Source organism: Labeo rohita, chromosome 15 (assembly GCF_022985175.1).
Source record: "Labeo rohita strain BAU-BD-2019 chromosome 15, IGBB_LRoh.1.0, whole genome shotgun sequence".
Classification (NCBI taxonomy): domain Eukaryota; kingdom Metazoa; phylum Chordata; class Actinopteri; order Cypriniformes; family Cyprinidae; genus Labeo; species Labeo rohita.
This window is the reverse complement of record NC_066883.1, coordinates 12097165-12122167: the sequence shown is the minus strand read 5'-3', so window position 1 is coordinate 12122167 and position 25003 is coordinate 12097165. Positions and strand designations below refer to the sequence as shown.

General features: G+C 36.7%; 1 protein-coding gene across 6 annotated transcripts in view; it reads right to left on the bottom strand.

Moving 5' to 3' along the window:
• tenm4 (teneurin transmembrane protein 4) overlaps positions 1–25003 on the bottom strand; it is a 243565-nt gene that overhangs the window by 38427 nt on the left and 180135 nt on the right. For 4 of the 6 annotated variants that reach the window (XM_051128614.1, XM_051128615.1, XM_051128618.1 and 1 more), the window contains 7 exons: positions 24695–24956; positions 21390–21657; positions 21158–21301; positions 18370–18619; positions 17339–17359; positions 9757–9989; positions 6809–6963 (listed from right to left, as the gene is read on the bottom strand). In XM_051128614.1, the coding sequence (XP_050984571.1) occupies positions 6809–6963; positions 9757–9989; positions 17339–17359; positions 18370–18619; positions 21158–21301; positions 21390–21657; positions 24695–24956 (1333 nt within the window). The remainder of the gene's footprint in view (positions 1–6808; positions 6964–9756; positions 9990–17338; positions 17360–18369; positions 18620–21157; positions 21302–21389; positions 21658–24694; positions 24957–25003) is intronic. The other 2 variants (XM_051128616.1, XM_051128619.1) reach the window with 1 other exon arrangement.

Sequence of the window (25003 nt, the reverse complement as noted above, 5' to 3'; positions counted from 1 at the left end):
GACACGGTTTTTGCAATGCTATATGTGATTTCCTTAAGCAGGACAATTTTTGGGGGGGCCTAGAACAACATCGCCAATAACCAATCAGATTTTAAGGTCAGGTACAGGGTTCAACCAATCAGATATCAGAGTTAGGGTTAAGTCCAGGGTTAGGGATTCAACAGGATTCTAACCCACCAATCCAACAGCATTCTAACTTCCATCCAATTTCTAGGGTAGATTTAGCATTAAGGATATGAACAGAGGACGACTAAGACAAATAACACATTTTCCAGAAAGAAAAAAGCAAAAAACAAAAAAACACACAGTTGATGAACAGATGTTTTCATATTTTTGTGCTATCAGGGTAATTCTTTGTTTATCAAATCCATTTTCTTCTGAACAGTGGTGATTAAATATTCAGTGCCTGTGTATTTATGTGTGTATGGGGGGGCCGGAGGTGGGATTTGATACCTCTGTGAGTGATAGACAGGATGTATCATCTCTATTTCTCTATCTACTCCTCACACTTTCACACACTAACAGAGCGAGAGAGAGAATAAACGTCTCACACCCGCGTAAATCCAACACTAGAACAGCTGCCAGTAAATCCTTCAACATACGCTCAGGCACGCGTAATGAGAACACGCAGGCTTGACCTTGTCCGAAAGCATGTAAGCAGCTCGCATCTTAAACAGGCTTTTCAAAATACAGTCCTTACTGCGACGTTTCTTATCAGTTTTGATTCACGTCATAAAAAGGAAAATAATCGCTCACTTAGTTTTAAGACATGCTGTTTTGGAGCAGCCGTTGCTGTAGATAACAGGGTTGCGCACCATTTAAATTCCCATCAAACTCCTGAGGTAGCAAACAGGATGCAGAGTTGACCTTTCGCTAAGCTCCACCTACCTTAAACTCTTTAGTTATTGTCGACACTAAATGAAAAACATTCTCAAGTTCTCAACTACTCGAGATTTTTGCTTTTAAACAAATGAATACTTAGCAAGGACACACTGAATTCATCAAAAGGTGAAGACATTTATAATGTTACAAAGGATTTCAAATAAAGTTTGTTCTTTTGAATGTTCTACTCAAAGCATCCATGATAAAATGTTGAAAGCATGTCACAGTTTCCACCAAAATAGCACAATTTTGAAAATATTAAGACATTTTTGTTGAGCAGTAAATCAGCATATTAAAATGATTTCTGAAGGATCATGTGACACTGAAAACTGCTGAAAAATCCACTTTGTCATCACAGAAATGAATTACATTTTAAGATGGATTTAAATGGAAAACTATGGAAGCCTGTTTCCACCACTGAATAAAAAATGTAAAAAGTAATTGCGACTTTTTGTCTCACAATTCAGACCCCTTTTTTTCATTAGAATCATATGACACAAACTCTCAAAAACACAAACTCTGATCTTTTGTCAGAATTCTAAGATATAAGCTCGCAATTGTGAGTTGATAAAGGAGAATTAATTCTCAGAATTACGAGTTTATATCTCATAATTGGGACTTTTTTCCTCAGAATTGCACGTTTATATCTTACTTTATATAAATATCTATAATTATACTTATATCTATAACTTTTTATTGTGCAATTGTGATGAATTAAGTTAGAATTGTGAGATATAAACTTGCAATTCAGAGAACACAGTCTTTTTTCCCCTCAAAATTGGACTTCATAACTCGCAACTGAGTTTATCACATTTCTGAGGAAAAAAAGGTGAGAATTGTGGGAAAAAGGTCAAAATTGTAAGATATAAACTCGCAAGTGAGAGAAATAAGGTCAGAATTGCGAGTTTTTATCTCACAATTAAGACTTTATTTCTTGCAATTGTGCATTATAAAGTCAGAATTGTGAGAATTTAAACTTACTATATGGATTTTTTTTCTCAGAATTACGAGCTTATATCTCGCAGTTGGGACTTTTTTTTTTTTCTTCGCAGGCAATTCTGAGAACTCTTTTTTTTCCCCTTAAAATTGGACTTTATAACTCGCAACTGCATGTTTATCTCTCGCAATTCTGACTTTTTTCTCAGAATTGTGACAGATAAAATTTGCAGTTGCAAGAAATAGTCAAAATTGCAAGTTTATATCTCACAATTATGACTTTATTTCTCACAATTGTGAATTATAAAGTCAGAATTGTGAGATATAAACTTACAATACTGAATTTTTTCTCAGAATTACAGTTCATATCTCGAAATTCAGACTTTATTTCTTGCAGTTGTGCATTATAAAGTCAGATTTGTGAGATATAAACACTATACAGATTTTTTTCTCAGAATTACAAGTTTATATCTCGCAATTTGGACTTCTTTTTTTTAGAATTGCGAGTTTATTGCGAGCAATTCTGAGAACAGTCTTTTTTTCCCCTCAGAATTGGACTTTGTAACTCGCAACTGCACGTTTATCTCTCGCAATTCTGACTTTTTTTCTCAGAATTGTGACAGACAAACTTGCAGTTGCAAGTTTTTATCTCACAATTATGACTTTACTTCTCGCAACTGTGAATTATAAAGTCAGAATTGTGAGATATAAACTTACAATACTGAATTTTTTCTCAGAATTACAGTTCATATCTCGCAATTCAGACTTTATTTCTTGCAGTTGTGCATTATAAAGTCAGATTTGTGAGATATAAACACTATACAGATTTTTTTCTCAGAATTACAAGTTTATATCTCGCAATTTGGACTTCTTTTTCTTAGAATAGCGAGTTTATTACGAGCAATTCTGAGAACAGTCTTTTTTCCCCCTCAGAATTGGACTTTGTAACTCGCAACTGCACGTTTATCTCTCGCAATTCTGACTTTTTTCTCAGAATTGTGACATAAACTCGCAGTTGCAGGTTTTTATCTCTTGCAAGTAAATTATGACTTTACTTCTCACAATTGTGAATTATAAAGTCAGAATTGTGAGATATAAACTCACAATACAGACTTTTTTCTCAGAATTACAAGTTTATATCTCGAAATTCAGACTTTTTTTTCTTCAGAATTGCGAGTTTATATCTTACTTGATATAAATATCTATACTTTTCCTTATATCTATGACTTATTATCGTGCAATTGTGAGTAATTAAGTCAGAATTGTGAGATATAAACTTACAATTCTGAGAACAGTCTTTTTTTTCTCTTCGAAATTGGATTTTATAACTCGTAACTGCGAATTTATCACAATTGAGTCAGAATTGCGAGAAAAAAGTCTTTATTTCTTGCAGCTGTGAGTTTATATTACAGAATTCTGACTTTATTACTCGCAGTTACAAATTTATATCATGCAATTTGGAGAAAACAAGTCTGAACTGTAAGATAAAAAGTCGCAATAACATTTTGACATTTTTTATTCAGTGGTGGAAACAGGCTTCCATAGAAAACAGTCCTTTTAAACTGTAGTAATATTTCACAATATTAATGCTTTACTGCATTTTTGATAAAAGAAATGCACCCTTGAGCATAAGAGACTTATTTTAAAAACATACCCAAACACATCTTGTATCCTCTCTGGGTACATTGTGTCACTGTAATAAGACTTATTTTGGATTGTTATTCTATTATATTATGCCAAAACATCCCAAACGCACTGATGCTGAGGAAATGAGGATACTGTGGATGGCAACAGTTGCTAAGGTAGGACTGCTTAGTACTGTTTTAAGGCGGAGCTAAGCGAAGGGTCATTATTTTTTATTTGAATACGAGTACAGTCAAATCCCATTTGCTCCTAAAGTAAATTTATCTTGATTTAAGAATGTTTGCAATGGAAACAATACAAAAATACTCAGTATATTTAGCTCTGGATTTTGCCAAACCCCAGTGGAAAACCCCTGAATTGTATACTAAAAATAACCATAACTGAATTAAAAAGACATTTAAATATTTCCATTCCTTCAAGAATTTGCAGTTCTCACCATATTTCTACATTCACCAGGGAATGAAGAGAACATATTCTTGAAACCAGTGTACGAGTTATGGAGAAATATTCTTGCCAAGTCTCAAATTCATAGTGCTCGTGCAGGGTGCCTTCGCTGCCTGAAAGGCAAACAAATTTGGAATATAATGCGAGGTGTGCTCTGAATGCTAGATCTGAATAGTAAATGGAAAGGAATGAAGCCATCACAGAATTGAAGCTTTCAAGGGGGGCTTATTGGAAGCGGAGATATCAGGACCCAAAGAGCATCACATGTTAATGAACTCGGCACCCTGCACCAAAAAATAGGATATTTTTGGTTGGATCTAGGTGAGAATTGGCAGGCGGTGTATGAGAGGGAGGAAACAGGCTTCAGATGAGCCCTCAAAAGTGTGGCAGCAGCAGGCTTAAGTAATGCGGCGGCGTGTTTGATGCAGTGAGCGTGTGCTGCACATGCATTTTTAATGGATGCTTTTTACTGTCTGAGTGTCTTTGGCAGAAGCTGGTGTGATTTGTCATCATTGAGGCCGGGACTGCAGTGGTCTTTCTGGGAGTGTATGTGTGTGTGTGTGTTTCAGAGTAGAGAGGTTTTTTCTGTGGTGCAGCTGGAGGTCGTCTCCCCAGTGATCCACGTCCTCACAGCAAAATAAAGCCTCTCAGTCTGGCAGCAGAAGCATTATTGAGCAAACCGTAAGCTGGACAGATATATGTAAGCAAAACTAAAAGGTTGAATACAATTCATGTATTGAACTACAGCATGTTTTTTTTTTTTTTTTTCAATTTCATTCAGTTTATGACCTTCATACTGTGGTTTTGAAGAGTCATTAAAGACAAGACACAGAAGGATGTGTCTCGAATTTAATTGGTTGTAAGGTGAATCTTATAAAAACGGTCAAGAAATTGCCTGGCCCCAAAAGTAAATAAAAAATAAAATAAAATAAAATAAAATAAATAAAGCCTAACTTTTAAATTATATTATTTTCCTATGCATTACATAATATGCTAAATGTAAATATAATGTAAAAAAATGTATAGTAAACACTTTAATTCAGCAAGAATGCTTTAAATTGATCAAAAGTTACAGTAGAAAATTTTAAATGCCTTATTTTGGTCACACTTTATTTTAAGGTCTAATTCTCGCTATTAATAAACCAATAACTATGACTTTTGCCTCAATAAACTCCTAATTTACAGCTTATTAACAGTTAGTAAGGTAGTTGATAAGTTTAGGTATTAGGTAGGATTAGGGATGTAGAATATGCTCACACAGAATTTTACTGTATAAGTACTAATAAACGGCCAATATGTTAATAATAGACATGCTAATAAGCAACTAGTTAGTAATGAGAATTGTTCCGTATGCTAAAGTGTTACTTACTTATTTTAATATATGCTGTTTTTTAAAACTTCCTATTCATCAGATAATTCTAAAAAAAATGTATAATGGTTTCCACAAAAATCACAAGCAGCACAATTGTCAACACTAAAATGTTTCCTGAGAAGCAAATCATAATATTAGTATGATTTTCAAAGGCTCATGTGACACTGAAGACCGAAGTAATGGCTGTTAAAAAGCTGGCTTTGCAATTACAAGAATAAACTACATTTTAAAATATATTAAAATAGGAATTGTTTTAAATTGTTATATTATTTTATAATGTTATTGTTTTTACAGTATTTCTGATCAATAAATCACCCTTGCAGACCTTTAAGTTCCCATATTACATTAGCAAAGGTTGGCAAATTCCTATTACTGTAATATGAAAAAAAAAAATATATATATTACTATAATGCACAAAAATAATAATGAATATATTAATTTAAAGCTCAGTAGTAAGTATACAACATTTTTTGACCTAAAGAAAATTTAGATTGATATTATTATTAAAAATAAATCACTATGTTCAAATAGGTTTTTCCTCTGTATTTGTTTTCATACTGCAGCAATGAGAATTTGTTTTCTTCAGTCTTTCAGTAATGTAGTAACTTTGATAATTTGCATTTGCTTAAATGTCTGCTATTACCTTTCTGCATTTACCTACTGTAGGTGCTCATGTCAATATTTGAAAACTGTTGAGGAAAAAAAAAAAATTCCAAGCTGGAAGTCTGACTTCCTGTGGAGCTCTATTGTACTTTTCCAATAACAATGCTAGAAGACATACTTTGATATCAGTGTAATGACTGAGTGAATTATTGCATTTATATCTAGTAAATTTAAACAGTCACTTCAGTCTCACAATTCACAATTTCATTAACAGTTTTGGGTAACTGTGTAAAGAAACGCATAATGAAGATGTTTACTTTATGGTAAAGCAGTCAACCAAACAGAGAAATGTAAGAAGATATTATCTTTGTCATTGTAACCACAGGCATTGTTGATTGTCTTGACACTGGGAGAACGTTGCAGGCAAAATAAAGTAAAGGAAAACCAAAGCAGCCTAAAAAGCTCCAGGTCTGGGCCTCTAGGGCAGCATCACATCCCAAAATGATACTTTAGAGATGGCAGTCAGCACAGTGTCCTTGCCTGGGGTGACAGGTAACATTTGGATTGGTTAACAACGCCTATGGTGACCCGAGAGTGCACGTCTTTGTGACTGTGTTTCTGGGATGGAGGCAGCAGCTCTGTTGCTCAGGTTGTAGGTCAGTTTGAAACTGGATTTCGCAGGCCTGCAGCTGTAGGCAGCATCTGGGTTACTGCGACCCAAGGCAACACAAAGACCTTTGCCCTGCCCTGAAGAGCTGTCAGCTGCAACCCTTCACCCTCGGTGAAGCTGACATGACGATTATGCCGAACATGGTGGCGCAACAGTATAGCTGTGCTAGCCTTTCACAAATCCTGCCATTATTTGGCCTTTATAAAGAGGCGTGATGGGTGAGAAAGCCGCAGAGGGAACATAAGAAGGCTACCCACCTGAGAGATGTCCATCACCGAGTCACAGCTCAGGGGTCGCGCTGAGGTCAAGTCGTTGAAGCCCAGCAGGGTGGATATGATACCGTTCTGATCGATACGGCGGATCATGGTGCCGTCTACAAAGAAGATCACGCCATACTTATCCACGGTAATGCCTGGAGACAAGAGACAGAAAAAGGGAATGGATCTCTGCTGGGAGAATCTAGATGGAATCTGAAAATAATCTCACTTAATCAACAATTGACACAGCTGTCAAGATTTATATTTCATAAAGGAAAATAAATAAGAATAATATAGAAAATTATGCCTGTTTTTGAAACATTACATACTGTTTTCATTGATATATTTGCAATACATTTCTCAATATCATAATTCAAAAAGAAAGAAAAATCATTGAAAGTGGGAAATGGTAGTATTTGTTGTACAGCATTTGATGCATGCTAGTCTAAATGAAAATAGTGACATAATGAAAGATTTATTTAATGTAATATAATAAAATATTACAAATAATGTATTACTAAAATTAAAACTGAATGAGAATTACATTAAACATGAACAAAAAAAATGAACAAACAAACGAACCAATGAAAGAATGAATGAATGAACAAATGGACGAGGAAAGGAATATGCCTAATTGTGGAAAAAATGTCAATGTATAATTAAAAAAAAACTATGTATGTAAACTATGTAGTACATTACAATTATACTAAAATAATGAAATATATTGACAATTTTATTTAAAATTATATAAAACTGTAATAGTTCTATTTTTTTTATTCTTTTAGATTTTGATGTGAAATGTGACCTGTGTAAGTTTCAGATTCACAAACAAAACAAAACGGAACAAAACAAAACAAAACAAAAACAAAAAACAAAAAGCAAACAAAAAAACAAAAAACAAACAGACAAACAGACTAACAGACTAAACAGACAAAAATCTATTAAGCAGATTTTATATTGTTTTCATTATATTTACAATACAATTCTCAATACCATAATAAAACAAAACAAAACAAACAACAAACAAACAAACAAACAAAACAGAACAAAACAAAAAGAAAAATAATTTAAAGTGGCAAGTGGTAGTATTTTTTGTACAGCCTTTGATGCATGCCAATGCAAATAAAAATAGAAAATAAGAGTCTATTTTTTTATGTAAGACAATACAATACTAATATGCCTTTAACACCAACAAACAAATGGATGAATGAATGAATGAATGAATGAATGAAGGAATGAATAAATGAATAAGAAAGGGAATGTGTTAAGTTGTGGAAAAAATGTCTAATTTAAAAAAAAAAACAAAATTATATTACAACATAAAAATAAAAAAATAATAAAAATAATAAAATAAAATAATAAAAAATAAAACCATAATAGTTATATTTTTTGCTTTAGATTTTGATGTGAAATGTGACCTGTGTAAGTTTCAGATTCACAAAGAAAAAAAAAGGAACAAAACAAAACAAAAACAAAAAACAAAACGCAAACAAACAAAAAACAAACAGACAAACAGACTAACAGACTAAACAGACAAAAATCTATTAAGCCGATTTTATACTGTTTTCATTATATTACAATACAATTCTCAATACCATAATAAAACAAAACAAAACAAACAACAAACAAACAAACAAAACAGAACGAAACAAAAAGAAAAATAATTTAAAGTGGCAAGTGGTAGTACTTTTTGTACAGCCTTTGATGCATGCCAATGCAAATAAAAATAGAAAATAAGAGTCTATTTTTTTAATGTAAGACAATACAGTACTAATATGCCTTTAACACCGACAAACAAATGGATGAATGAATGAAGGAATGAATGAATGAAAGAATGAATAAATGAATAAGAAAGGGAATGTGTTAAGTTGTGGAAAAAATGTCTAATTTAAAAAAAAAAAAATTATATTACAACATAAAAATAAAAAAATAATAAAAAATAATAAAATAAAATAATAAAAAATAAAACCATAATAGTTCTATTTTTTTGCTTTAGATTTTGATGTGAAATGTGACCTGTGTGTGCAAATTTCAGATTCACAAAGAACCCTAAGCAAAACAAAGCAAAACAAAAAGAAACAGAAAGAAAGAAAAACAAAAACCATTAAAAAATATAAAATAAATAAAAGCAAAACACAACAAAACAGAATAAAACACCAAACACAACAGTTGCATTTATGTTCATTCCATAAATAAAGTTGGAATGATATAGTGATAATTGTAAGGACAGAATGAAATGAGTATCTCTCAGCATCAACATGCACAATAGGAAGCCTGAAGTCTAATAAAAAATCCATGTGCTAAATTCATTATTTATGTCTGGCATTGAGCATCCTGGGAAAGAGAAATGCGTGAGGTGCTGTTCAAGCTATTTAAGAGCGTGTGAATCGTTTCAACGTCACTGTGGATGACAAAGGGAAATGTGACTGGATACGTCATCTTTCATTTGCATTTTATAACACAAAGATAATCACGGCTTCAGTCACAAATGTATCTTTAATTTCAAATGACAAAATACCTAACAGACTAGGAAATGGAAATACCATTATATTATTGCTTTATGCTGGTGGAAAAATTAATTGCAGCCACCCTAAGATTCCCCTCAGAGCACTACATATGCTACACTAGGAGAACGGGTACTCTCTATAGTGGAAAATTGATGAGCGTATGCAAACCGCAGGTTTTGCTATCAATTTCATGCTGTGGTTTTGGGGTTTTCTCTGAATTTGTTGCTTAGGGCTTGTACTGGTACAAATACATGGAGGAAGCTCATTTTGGAGAGAGTATGTGTGGCTAAAGCAAAATAGCTGAAATTGCTTACAGCATCTTTAATTTAAGGAAATTTACTCATAGCCTAATGGAATGATGGAAAAATTGAACCAGTAATGCCAAAATAGATGTCTGTTTCAAATAGGTCAACACTGTTATTCAGAAATATGTAGACTTACCTCTAGGATTGGTAAGTGTGGCCTCTACAGCCTTGCCTCCGTCTCCGCAGCGCGTCTCATCGTAGGGAAGACACTGATCGCCTGTGCCTGCCACTAGCTCTAGGTTCTTTGCCACATCCTTCACTGTGTTCAAAGATTTCACTTTAAACACTTTCCTGCTACTGGTGTCCGAAAGGTACAGGGCCCCCGAAACAGGACTAGTAGCCAGGTAATATTTGTGTGCAGGACTATTGCTAAAAAAACAAATAAATGAGGAAAAACAATTAGTTGTGATGTAAAGGTTTAAGCAAAGTACTATCTGTAAAATGTGTTTTCAAGGGGTCATGACATGAGAAATCAAATGTGCCTTGATTTTCGGCATATAAGAGGTCTTTGTACCATTAAAACATCCTGTGAGTTTCATAGATTAAAATGTCCTCCTCATTACTATATAAGGGACATTTGGAATTTGACAATGTGAAGAAAAAAGTTTTCCTGTTTCCCAAAAACCCAAACATGACCTTACATAGCTGCTTTGAAACAATCTATATTGTATAAAGTACTATATAAATAAAGTTAATCTGTAGGAATATGCGCACAAAATACCATTTATGTTTGCTACTGTCCACCATGTTACATTTACTGGGTAACACAGTTGACAGGTAACTTAGTTGACGCTTTTAGTGTTTTGGGCCTATACTCAAGCCTAAAACTACTAAGCATATGGCATGTTTAGAAATATATTTTCATTAGCAAAACGTAAGTTTTAGTTAAACTGTCTTGTTAAAATTTGCAGCAATAATACTTGTGCAACACTGTTGACAGTCAATCACTCTTGACACAGGTTTGCTAGTTTAACCAGTATTAGGGGAAAGACAGAGAACAGAACTTCTAGTGTTTCATCCATGTGCCTCTAGAGAAAATATCACACTGTGCCAATTCAAAAAGTTCTAGTGGGTAACTTAGTTGACAATGGTTTTTCGGACACAAATAAAACAAGTTATATCACAATAAACAAATGTCTTGATAACCTAACCCAACTGAAGGCAAAATTACGGAATGAACTTATATTTGAGGTAATTTTCATGCTTAAATGCAGAGTAGAATACGCTTGAATACCCTAAATGCGAGTGTCACGTCTCCAAATATTTGTTTTCCATTTGAATTGGTTTATTTGAATTGAGGCACGGTGTCATGAAGTGTTCACAAAGAGACATTTGTTGAAAGATGAAGCGGGACTAGATCTGATTGCAGCTGCATCACAAACTGTAAGTAAACTATTTAATAATGCTTTGTCTGGAAATTACTGTTTTTTTATAATGTTGTCAAAACACTCACATGCAATAGCAAGGGGGAGTTGATACTCTTTTCTATGCAATGACGTTAGTCAGTCATAACAGTGGGCAATTACTGAGAAGCTTTAAAGGACACATTCCTGTTTTTTTGTGCACTTTATTAACATTATTAAAGGAACATATTAAAATAATAATAACAAATCCATGTCATAACCCCTTTCCATGTCAGATTTTTATTTAATAAATAAATATTAAATGTAATTAAAGTGCTAAAGCCATTCTACATTGTCAAGGCTAAAGTGACATGTTGACCATGATGCACAGTGACATTAAAACAACACTATGCTTGTAAATCACGTGTCACGTTTAAATCCATGCATTACAAACTGCTTCAGAAAAGAGACTTTGCAGTGAGCATTAATGAATGTTGCAAGTAAGATTCAAGAGTTGGCAGATCCACTACCATGGCTTGAGACGTCTCTGACATGTCCTCTCCGCATCAATCTTTTACTGTGTGCATCTACTCTCATTCCAAATATAGAAACGCATGTAGTGTGTGTAAAGCCTGTGGTTAATGCAGTCAGCCCAGCGTCTAATGTGCTGCCAGTGCGCATTCAAATAGGTATGCCACCAACCCCCCCGCGGGGAAACTTTCTTCTGGAGATGCATGTGGTCTAGAGCCGTTATCTAAACACATTATGTATTCCTGGAGCAAAAATGGCCCACAGGCTGAAAAAAACAGTCCATTACATGGCAAAGCTGGACAGTCAAAGTCATCCCTCACAACCACACAGGGGGCTAAAGAACATGAAAGCCCCACAAAATGGCTCCAATCAGGCTAGAGAGGAAAAAACATCCAATCTAAAGTCAACATACTGAGTTTCCTCTTTATAGTATGTTAATCACATTCTGAGAAAATGATAAAAAGGCCAGGAACCTGGACAGCAATTTTACACTTTTCAAGTTGATTTGTGATATGCTCTAATTGTAGTTCGGCTGATGGCTACATCTGTGGTCAAAGACGGCTTTTACCTAAAAATGTTACTTCAAGGCAATTTCTATCAGCTGGAGTACAGTGAAAAGCACAGAATTACTGTGCTGGCTGATTTAATATGTGTTGCAGAAAAGGAAATCATAATGTCAAACTCATGATAAATGCTATCTTTTGTAAAAATGTGTGAATATGCAACAGTTGTTCATAGCAGAAGAAAAAAAGTGTGAAATGTTCTCGCCTTTCTGGAATAGTGTCTTCCTGGAAGGGTTAATTGTTTTTGAACAAAGTGAGAAAGGTCACAGCATGAGAACAAAAATGTTAAGTGAAAAGCATTCTTTATGAGATGACTAGCCATGGCACATGCTAAGACACACATCTGCCAAAAACTATCACTGCCTACAGCCAACTTCTGTTTAGCATTTAAAATGTTGAATGAAAATGTAAATGGGAAAGGTCATTCAACACAGCAAAAACATTAATTGAACAATATTCGCTGTAAAAAAGTGCTACTCTGCTGTGTTAGTATGCTAGTCATAACTAGCCACAGCAAATGCTACGTGACACACAACCAACTTGTCTTAGGATTCAGATTCAAAACCTAACAAAGGTCAAAATGTTGAGAACAAAATGTTATGTGGAAAGCAAGATGACATACTTGCTGTAACAAGCCTGCTATAAACCATCATTGCTAACAACCAACTCGTCAAAGGATAAACATTCAGAACTTAAAGTGAGAAAGGTCATAGCAATTGAGTGAAAATGCTAAGTGAAAAATATTCTCTGTGAAAAGCAGAATTCATGGCATTATAGGACTAGTACTCTCAAGATAACTAGCCACAGCAAATGCTACAACACTTATCTGCTAAATACCATCACCGCTAACACCCAATTTGTCTAAAGATTAGCATTCAAAACCTAACAAAGTGAGAAAGGTCACTGTGAGAGAACAAAAACATTCAGGGACAAGCATTCTTCGTAAGATGACGAGCCTAAGCAAATGCTACAACATGTCTGTAAATACCAGCATCGCTAAAAACTAACTAATCTATATCAAAAAAGACACCAAGATGAGAACGTGAAAATATTTGCTGTTTAAAAGCAAAAAAGCCACTTCATCTGTAGGTCTATGGTAGCACTTGAGATGACTAAACGCAAAATCTGCCAAATACCTTCTTTGCTAAAACCCAATTTTTAAGGATCAGCATTCAAAACCGAAGAGTTAAAGGTCAGTGCAGCAGAACAAAAATGTTCGGTATTCTCCATGAAATGACATCTGCTGCCATTACTAAAATCTTACAAGGTTATAAATGCTGCCCTAGTACAACAACAACGTAGGAGTTAAAAACATTTTCTACTGGTAGAGCTAGATCAGAGATGACTAGCCATAGCAAATGCTACAACGCACATCTGCCAAATACCATCATATTCAACACCTAACCTGTCTTCGGATCAGCATTCAAAACCGATTAAACAAATCCGAAGCATGTTCCCCTGAAACTCCGTGGCTGTTAGTGCCAAATCCCAGTGGCCCAACGCGAGAGTGTGGAAAGGAATAACGGCAGGTCTGCAGCATTGTCAGCTTCGATCTATTATTCAGACCGACAACTGACCTTCTAGAAGATCGCTGGAAACAGGCTGCTTCGGTTGACCTGGGGCTTGGCACGTCACTGTGTGGCTGCTGACCATGTTGAATGATGTTCTCGGTTTGGAAGGAAGGTAAAACGGGTTTGTCAAGAAAAATCTCAATCCCATTTTCCAAGAGGGGTGCAGCGCTGTGGGCAGATGCTTTTCAGTCCCAGCAGTCTCTGTGTTGTACAATGTGTTATTGGTGGCACGCAGCATTGTGCTTTCTGTGATGAGAACACCCTGACCTTCGTATTCTCCATCTATATTCAACAACTAACGTCGGTCTGGGGAGGATAATTGGATTTTTCAGCATGTTGCTGTGACGTTGGAGGTGAGCGACTCTCGTGGAAAGGGGGTCAGCGGGTATGTCAGAGAGATCATGGTCTAGCCTTATTCTCTCGTCTGCGTGCACATACATAAAAACTGAGATGCCTTTGTTTGTTTTTACACAGCCGTGATGGCTGTTCTTTTCTGGTTGCAAATATGATTTTGGCCTTTTCAGCAGTCATTTTTTACAAAGTTTTATTTCTAAAATGAATTATTGGAACATGTTCCGGTAAGTGATTTAGCCCAAAGCACAACTTTTACAATCAAAATAACAACACAAACCTGGTTCAAGGCTGATAATACAAAGCAGCACCTACAAAAACACTACAAAGCATTTAGTAAGGGCCTTAGGACAGAATTTGACTCTGAGAGAAATACAAACGCTTGGTTACTTGTCAAACTGTTTGATGGACAGAAATATGTAAGATCCTTTTGAATGCAGGGGCATTCATATTTGTTCCTGGAGGGTCACTGTTCTGCAGAGTTTAAGCTGCATTCACGCCATGTCGTAATTACCGTAATTTCGAGTTGTTCCAAGTCCTCGCACTCAGAATTTTACGTGTCTATGGCAACACCATCAATGCCAAGGCATTCATGTGCTCGCAAAACTTGTAAGCTGGGAATGTTCTGAGAGCTACTACTCTGTTCATGTGACTGCTATACCACCTGACCACCGCTATACTTACGCGCTACCTCGAATTCCAAGCACGTGGACAGCTCTAAGGTAGTTTTGCGCAACCAGACCTTCAGTCTGACGGCAGAAGGTATGGGAACCTTGGCTGCTTTGAATGGTCAAGGACCATCCAAGAAGCAATATGACTGACAGGCAAAGCAACCAATCATCGTTTTGTGCCGTGTCATGTTTAGGGGCATGGACATGTCCCCACAATAACAGACTGGTATGTGAAACTCTTCGGTGTATTTTAAACAGACTTTACATATTTAACATACTTATGAAAATCCAGCGTTCAGTTGATCCTGAGAAGCGCTCATTGTCACAGTTGTAAACACAACGGTTTACTTCTTCTTCCATGACAGGTTTGGCACTGCATCTTTGTTTCCAGGTGGAACGCTACACACGTTTCCTGGAAATTCTGCAGAATTCAACCAATCAGCTGACGACTTCGATACTCCTGAAGTGTTTCCAATTTTGTGTGCCATATGCACCAGACATACAGTCAACGGACCATGGGCGAGACGTCTGAGGCTGAGACTAGCTCTAGGCCCATTCACACCAAGAGCAATAACAATAACTATAAATGCAAAGATAACTATTTGTGTCTACACCAGTGAACGATAACTGTCTGTTTTTGTTTAATTTACACAACTTCAACCAGTAGAGGTCCTCAGCATGCATGTTTCGAGAACATCTAAACAGTAAATCTAGCATAAACTATCTAATCTCTAACGTAGGCAATGTAGAGAAATAAAAACGAGTACTCTTTTCTACTGCAACTTCAGTGAAGGCAAGACAATACTGTCCAAACTAGCACTGAATTCCTGAGGTAATTTTATGTTTTATGTTACTGTGTTTGCTGTGCAATGTCTGTTTGCTTCTCTACAATGTCGCCTACTATTTCAAATGCACAAGCCGTTTAAATCTGAAAATAAAGTCTAGTTAGCTGTCAGTTTTAACGTTCATTAGCTGTAAAAAATCGTTCTGAAAGTGATTCCAATGATATAGTTCCCCTGTATATTTATCGTTATAGTCGTGGTGTGTACTCTGCTATTCTCTTAAATTTGTAGCATTTTTAGAACGTTATCTTTATAGTTATAATTATTGTTATCGTTCTTGGTATGAATAGGCCTTAAGGCTGCACTCTATTTAGCTTTTAGACACACACTCGCAAACTTCCCTAAGCACTTCCCCATGGGGGAATCCCTGCTGCCATTTTAATGGGCTTTCCACTTTGTGAAGTGGACAAGGGAAGTTTAAATGGACAGACCCTTGACCCCTTGATTTTGACTGAGGAGGCCAGTCTACTTCATATCAAGGGTTCCAATGGAACTGAACACTCGTGCAACGTAATCAGTGATGTACATCAAAATCAGTAAGACTTAGTGAAGTTAGTGAGGGAAGGGCATAAAAACAAAATGGAATGCAGCCTGAGTAGAACATCAAGTGTTGATATCTCAGAATTACGATAATTACTACATGACGTGAATGCACCTCTCTAAAATTGTCATTGATCAACATGATATGACAGAGCTTGTCAAAGGTTTAACTTTGTGGTGGCATGTCAAGATCACTTTCGTAGCCTTGGTTTTCTCCCCCTTTGTCCCTGGAATGCATTACCCAAATCGAAATCAGCTGACTTGCCCCAATTCTCTGATACAGTATACAATCTAGTTTTTGTTTAATATAATTTATTGCAGCATTGCATGTGTGCCCATATCTCATTGTGACATGATGTGTGATGCGTGATGCCACCCCTTGTCTTGACGGAATCATCTACAGGAAAGTCACGACCCAAGGATGCAGGGTTAAACGGAGACTCCGTCATGAAGGATAGGGCATTTTTGAAGCTCGCAGGTGTCCTGAATTTACCCAACCTCTCGCCAAGAGCCCGCTCATATCCTGTCAGTCATACCTGAGCATCATACTGTTAGCTGTCACGCTGCTGCCTGTCAAAGCCCACAGCTGGTTGTGCCACGCATCCCATATTAAGGGTTCATAACACCACAGGGAGGATGTGTGTTATATTTGAAAGCTTAGATCGAAGTTTGATGACTGATGCTTTTTTTTTTCCTCGATACCACGCTGCCATTTGTCAAATCAAACATGTTAACGAACTGTGTATTCAGATCCGACGGCGCTTTGAATGTGTAATTTGTCATCGGGTGAAATATCACGCTGTATTGTGGGTAATGCAGCATGGGTATTTCCAATGGGGAGGGGTGGGTAATTATATTCTTTAAGGAAGCCGAGTCCCCTGAGGGTGAGAAATATTTAAAACGCTGATACCGGGCTTATGCTAAGCTGGTAACCGCTTTTCCATCTTCCTGTCTGACATTTCAAATTATGTGCCCTGACTCTGGTTTCCTTAACATACACAATTCTTTAAGCATTTTTTTTCTGTTGCAGTAACCCACTTTGAGAGTTTACCCATGCATCAAACTGGTCTCCATTGATCTACAGCACTATTTCAAAGCTCAGTCATAGCACTGCCCATTTTACTGCTATCCGGAGAGGATGCGTTTTAATGCACTCCTTGGTACGCCTTAATTTACGAAAAACACAGTCGGTGCATTCCACAGGCGGCCACAAAAGCAACTGTACATCAAAGAAAGGCTGTACAGAGTGTTCAGCTGATGTTCATTCATTATCATAAATGGCATGACTCTTTAGAAGAGCTCTTACCTATGTCTGAAATCTTTATTTCTGTATTTATCGAGAGCAGCATGAAAAGGAAGAAGACAGTGGGAAAATAGGTTAGCTTAAAGAGTTAGTACTTAATTCATGCATTAATGTACAGAGAAAAGGTGAGAATGCTAAAAATTTGCTACTATAGACAGTTCTACAAGCATATCTACTGTGTTTATAATGAATAGAAAGGATTCCCTCATAGCACACATACTTATGTTGTCTAGGCCAGTGATTCGCAACTGGTGGGTAACAAGACAAAATGGGTCACATGTCTGTTCTAATGTGGAAAAACAATGTTAAAAACAAACTGTGCATTATATTGTACACTTTTTTAAATAGTATGGTACAGTCTTACAACACTACTTAATCTAATGTAAAATCTTGAAGCAAAACCAAAACGACTGGCCTAGATGTCTAATTTCTGAATTTGATCTGGAAATATAATTTATAAAAAGTTAGTTTCTCAATACATCTAAATGCTTCCAGGTTGATGATGTACTATGAATGTATGTAAATTTTCTTTTAAAAAAGATTTACCAGATGACTATGCCCAACAATTCAACTATGCTTTCCAGAAGATTTGCTCTTTAAAAAAGACATCTTGGAGATGTATGTGTGCTGGCTGGGTTTGAAGGAAAGATGAATGAAATTTTAGCAAGGTTTGTATTGATCCTATACATTTTTGAGCAATAGCAATTACATTTAAAGAAACAGTTCACCCCAAAATGAACATATGGTCATCATTTATTTTCTTCAGTGGAACAAATCCTGGTCTTTGCAATCATTAAAGTCAGAATGATGGTGAATAACCAACAATAAAATTTTCAATTTTGGGTAAACTCTTTCTTTAAAAGTAAAAGGCCAGTAGCATCAATCCTGTGCTATAAGCAGAGCAGCTCCAAGCACTGATAGTCAGATAACTTTTTGGTTTGTGAGCAACTTATCTAACAGGATATACAAAGCAACTTGTCATTTTGGTGGGTAGGCGAATGTTTGTGTATCTATGCACATGCAGAATGTCAAACCTGAGCTCTAAGACGCTCGTGACATTTCCTGTGGTGAAGATCCGACGAACGTAGTTGAAATCCCCCACGTATAGACTGCCATCCGACCCACAAGCTAAAGCTACAGGTGCGAGCAGCTTATTTCCGTCTGCCAGCCCGTTGCAACTTGGACAGGAGATACTACGCCTCCTTCCGTTACCCATGATGCTTCCAATGACCGGGGGTTGCTGGGAAATGAAGATGTTCTCGCCGTTACCCTTGTGCAGGATACCTGCATAACAAAGAGAGAGATGTATTTTGTGCATTCATAGTAATTTTCCCAAATCCATTCAGAACAGCCTTCACTCTGTAGTAAATCAACAGGTTTTATCGGATGTGAGAAGTGGAGGTTTTAAAGCTGATTCAATTCTGCTCAAATTTAATGACATTAAATGTATTTGTATGGAGCTTTTCTCTGTCACAGAGCTACGGGATGGCTGTGGCGCTTGAGAAAGGATTTTGCTAAATAACCAGCAGGATCAAGATGTGCTAAACGGAACTGAATTCATTTATCGAGTTATTTTTTTACTTGCACAGTCAGATGCTTCTGTACAAGACCCCGGCTAAGTGAAGGTCCACAGTCACAGCATGAAAGACAACTTCCTCTTATTATCAGTATCACAGTCAATCTGAATCTCCACGGCATGCCTCAATGAATCTCTCCAGCACTGAACAGCTCACCGCAAACGCCACTCAAAAGTGGCAAAGCGGCGAAGTTTGCGAAACTCAATTTTCAGTGATTTTCATTGTGCTCTGTTTTCTCCCCGAGCACCTGTTGAATCATGCTGTGTTTTGAGAGATGATAAATAACAGTGGTTTCAGTACGTCCTTGCTGATTGGCTGGAAATGCAGGTGGGTTTACTGAAGCTGATGTGAAGGCTTCTTCTCATCAAGTTTGAAAATTCACTGCAAATTTCACTGCGTAAAAGGCTTTCAATTGAGAGTGCATTTCCTTGAAGCTTTAAAGCAAATCTGGCAATTTAGGAATACATTTACCTGCTGGTAAAGGTTTTTGGAAAAATAAAAATTACTGCTCGGTAACAAATAAGCCTTTGCACCCAAAAGTATTACAGATAAATGTGGTGCTCTTTAAAAAAGTTTTTTGTAAGTTGAATGGGTTGTGCATTTCAGGAATTATCTCCATATCGTGGCCTTCAATGGTGCCCCCAAGTTTAAACTTCCAAATTGTAGTTTAAATGCAGTATCAAATGGCTCTAAACAATCCCAGCCGAGGAAGAAGGGTCTTATCTAGCGAAACGATCTGTCATTTTTTAAACAAATTGACAATTTATATACTTTTTAACCTCAAATGCTTGTCTTGTCTATTTTCTGCGATGCGCATGGTAGTCTGTGTAATCCGGATCAGTACAGTTAGGGTATGTGAAAAACTTCCATCGCATTTTCTTCTCCAATTTCAAAATGGTCCTACATCGCTGTTTTACCTTTTTTTGTAAAGGGTGTTTGATCTTCTTTGCATGTTCACTTTGTAAACACTGGAAACAAAGAAAATAGACGAGTGTTTGAGGTTAAAAAGTACATAAAATTGACCAATTGTTTTGAAAATGACCAATAATTTTGTTGGATAAGACCCTTATTCCTCAGCTGGGATCATTTAGACCCCTTCAAAGCTGCATTTGAACTGCATTTTGAAAGTTCAAACTTGGAGGCACCATTATAGTCCATTATATGGGGATAATTCCTGAAATGTTTTCCTCAAGAAACGATTTCTTATCGACTGAAGAAAGAAACACATGAACATCTTGGATGACAAGGGGGTAAGTAAATTATTTACTTTCTTTGAAAAACAACTTTTCACAAACCCTCATAAAATTTTGTGAATAGTTTTAGGGTGAAAAAAGTTTAATTCATTAAGCTGAGTGCAGCTCAATTTCTTTCAGGTGTAAACTTATTCTGCTTGAGTGTGACTCATTTTCTATCCACGTTACAGATTTTTTTTTTTTTTGTCAGATTTATTTATTTTTGTTTGGCAGCATTTATTTTTCACATGGGTGTGATCAAGTTTCATTTAGGTGTAAAAACTATTTGTAGAGCCTGATGATCATTTGTTTTGCACTCTGTGTGAATAATTTGAGGGTGAAAATTACCAGGTGAGTGTGGAGCCAAGGAGAAGCAATTAAGCAGAGGACATTAAAACAAGCTTCAGTATAAATGAAACGGTACCAAATTCACTTGGGAAAAGGGAGGGTAAGAGAGAGTTGACACTTGAAGAATTTGAGCAAATTTTACCGGAAGTCCTCATGTCGACAGCGCTGGGTTTTAGTGACAGACCAAGCTGCCATCTGCGCTCCTAACACTTGTGCTGCAAATACGCCTCATTTACTGAGATAAGTGCGCCTGTGCGCAGGCAAAAAGAATACTTTACAGGAACTGAACTGAGCGGTTCAGAGACAATTCAGCAGCAGTTGAAAAATTGACCTGTTCAACTCCAATAAAGTCCTGTTGTACAGATATCACCATTGAGCTGATTTGAGCTAAATAACTATTTTCTTCTGTAGGGCTGCTTATAGCTGAATTAAGCTTTTCCTAATTGAACTGACTCAAATTTGAATCTGCATTGTATAAAGTGCTATACTGAAGTGTTATGTGATAACATCTGTTCCCAGTCCAAGCTGTATTAAAGTTCACTCCTCTTCAGCAAGCAGTGAACATTTCTGAAAGTTTACACAATGGAAAAACCTCAGCAGATCTAACCAAACAACTGTGTGTTTGTGAGCATTTGAATATCTTTCATGTTTCTGTACTAACTCACCACTTTGGATATTCAGAGCATGATGTTTGTCCACACTCCAGCCACCCAAGTTGGACGCAGTGGTCTCGTAGCCCTGCAGGACGGCTGTCCGTTTCTCCCAGAGGATCAGATCTGGGCAGGATTCATACTCGAAGCCCACAGACACTAGTGGGAGTGAAGAGGAAACACATTTGAGCTTGAGAGTGACAACAGCCCTGAGAAACAAGACACAACAACTTCATTCTCCACTCACCGAAAGCCTCAGACAGCCCATAAACCTTCTGGCTGTAGACGTCTGCCTTGTCCCAGATAAAGTCATAGGACAGGTTGGGCGCAGCTGAGAACCACTTCCTGAAGAGCCTTCCTTCGACGGCCACCATGAGGTGCACCTTCATCAGGCTAAACGGGATGGTGGAGTGGGTCAGGGTGATACGCAAGAGGGACTTGTATCCTGACGTCCGGCTGCTCAGGTAGCTCAAGCGCACATCTGTACCTGGGATCCGCACTTCCTCTTGGAGTGTCTGGAGAGAGAGAGAGATGAAAATGTTCATATTAGTCACAAGAAAACAGAACAAACAGTAACAAATCTGCTAATTTTGTGGGAGATGCACCCCGCTGAGAAGTGTTTGCATTATTTAGCATCTCCGGTATATACGCAAATTAGAATGAATTAATTTTTTCACAGCAGACGTTTTATTATACAGTGCAAAAAATACTAATTATTGGGTGAATCTAGGCCATATTTCACCTCGAGAGAAAGAAAAAAGTTGTTATATTAAAAAAGCTATTATATTAAAAAAAGAAACTGTTTAACTTTTTCAAAAGTTTGGGGTTGAAAGATTTTGTTTTTAAAGAAGTCTTTTGGCTCACTAAGCATCTGTTTATTTGATCAAAAACACAGTAAAACAGTAATATGTGATCCTGGACCACAAAACATAAGTAGCACTGGTATAGTTGTAGCAATAGCCAAAAATACATTGTATGGGTCAAAATGGATATCATTAGGATATTAGGTGAAGATCATGCTCCATGAAGATATTTTGTCAATTTCCTACTGTAAATATATCAAAACTTTTTTGGTTATTAATATGCATTGCTAAGAACTTAATTTGGTCAACTTTTCTTAATATTTTGATTTTTGTGGTCCAGGGTCATATATTGTGAAATATTATTACAATTTAAAAGAGTTGTTTTCTGTGTTAATATATTTTAAGTCAATTTTTTAAATTGAAGTTTTAAGTTATTCCTGTGATGGCAAAACTGAATTTTCAGCAGCCATTACGTACACGTATATCCTTCAGTGTCACATGATTCATCGGAAATCGTTCTAATATGCTTTAACGGTTAACATTTCCATGAAATTACACTAGAACAACCATAGCTCCACCCAAATGTTCTTAATACCATTTATTTTTATTCCCTCTTGATTTTGGGTTGAAATACGACCCAGAAACCTTCCAACAGCTCAACTATCATAACAAGTGAACAAATTACTTAGTGTAAAGCAATGCATACGTCTAGATCACATGGGCATCAACAAGACCTTTGTTTCCTCACATGAAGTCAGCTCGTAGACTTAGTGGCTTAGAGGTTTCTCATTGCTCACAGCAGAGCTCTCATTAACTCTCAGCGTATCGCTCCTTTATCACAGTCAAGCACAAAGCTGACCAATAAACACAGCCGATCGTTACTGCGTCAATAAACACTGATAAGAAAAGCTCCTCCATAGACGTTTCCGTTTGTAAACCTGTGAAAACTGTGTGTGTGTGGGTGTGTGTAGATGCACATGTAAGTGTGTATGAATAAACCGGCTGAAGATTTGGGATGGGACAGATTTGTGCCGATATTAATAGCCCAGACAGCACAAAGCATGTGAGCCTGACTCATTTATCTTGTTAACCAAAGAAGACGACAAAATAATTAGGAAGGTGACACACAAGCACAAGTAGAGCTATCAGTGCTCAAACACTCACACATACGTGTGCATATTCAAATATATCTATAGACACACTTGAATATGATGAAATTAACATACATACTTAAGAACATAAAACCTGGATGACAGTCACTCAAGTCCAACACACAGATATTTTTTTTCCAGCGCCGACTGCAAAGCTCCTCCACGAGACAGACTCAAAAACGCTTCCATGCTGCTTTCGTCTAGATGTAATTATCGTTCTTCAGAAAATGTCTGGCGTAGTAAATTGGACTGTGTATCTCTGCCCAATTACACACAGGAGATAAAATCACAGGACTGCCACCCGAGACAGAGCCTCCTCCATTCCCTTCTGATGTACATTTCCCAATATCTGCCCCTGCTGTCTATCAGAACATCATTACGATCCAGCGCTAGTCTGGAATCAATCGTGGCAAATTACCACGTTTTTTCATCTGTCTGAGACAGCCATAGAATTTTGAACAGTCTGTAACTGTCAGACTAAACATGAATCAGACTGTTTAAAAACATTTAGTTTTAAATGTTCAAATGAAGACAAAAATATAGTAACAACTCATGAAAACAAGCTTTTTAAATACACAAAATGACATGTCATGGTAAATGTGAAATATCAACAGATCTACTCTTACATGCATCCAAGTGGAACCGATCTATGAAAAAAAAAACAGGACGGGGACTATCCATTATTTGTTGATTGGATAATGTTAGAGCAGAATGTGAGCTTACAGTTGATTATAAGAAATGAGTGGAGTTTAAAAGGAAGTATGTCATTTAACTGAAATTATTAAGTACAACAAAAGAAAGAACAGAAATACAAGTATGCATAAATCATCTATAGTAAGATGAATAAATTTATAATTTAACTTTTGGCAACTTTTAATGCCAACATTAACTTCGTAATGTGTTGTATTTTACATTGAAACAGAATATTTAGTAGAGGAAATTATATAGGGAGCCATTCGGTCTTCCGAGAATCAATTGGTTAAACTTAATAAATTAAACTGGACATTATTGGTCAATATTATGTTGCCCCGCCCACATGGTTTTGGTTACATTAAAGGGGACATCGGATGCCCATTTTCCACAAGTTGATATGATTCTTTTGCCTTTTCAAAAACAGTTCTGTTTACAGTAACCTGTTTCTGTGCATGTCTCTTTAAATGATAATGAGTTATTGCTCACCCCGCCCCTATCTTCCATTTTTTTTGGTGGTGCGTTACTCTCAAAAACGAAACGACTCTGATGTTGGGAGAAAATGAAGACTCTGATGTTCACTTTTACAAAAAAAAAAAGTGATGTTCACTTTTTTTCGAGCGTGGAGAAAATGGTGAACAGCATACAACTGGCTGAGGGATGAAATATGCTAATATGGGACAGCCAGTGAGTGGTCATGGGCAGGGCCTGAGCAGAGTGACATCATACTGCCCAGAAAATCAAAACGGCTTGATAATGAGATTGCTTAAGTTTTTTTGGGATTAAAAAAGGAGTGAATGGATTTTTAGCATTTTAGGGTGGTTGTGTCCAATGTCCTCTTTAACAGATCAATTGTACACAATATTAACTGTAACACATTTTTCACTTCTTCTCTATAGCATTATCACCTGAATCTCTGGAACGATGTTGCCCCTCTCAACGCAGGTCCCAGCAAACGCTGTCAATGGGGCAGGCAGGACGATGGGCATGGGACGTGTGAAGCTGCTCAGGTCGCAGCTGGGGATGTCATTGACCTCGTGTCTCATCACGATGGTGTCCATGACGAAGAAGCGCCCCCACGGCAACCACAAGGTGTGCTCCTGAGTGATGAAAGGAGCCCGCTCAAACCGCAGGGCTACAGCCACACCCCCATTACTCACCAGGTCGAAGCTGAAACGAAGAGAACATGGTTGGTTAGACATGAAGCAGCTACTGAG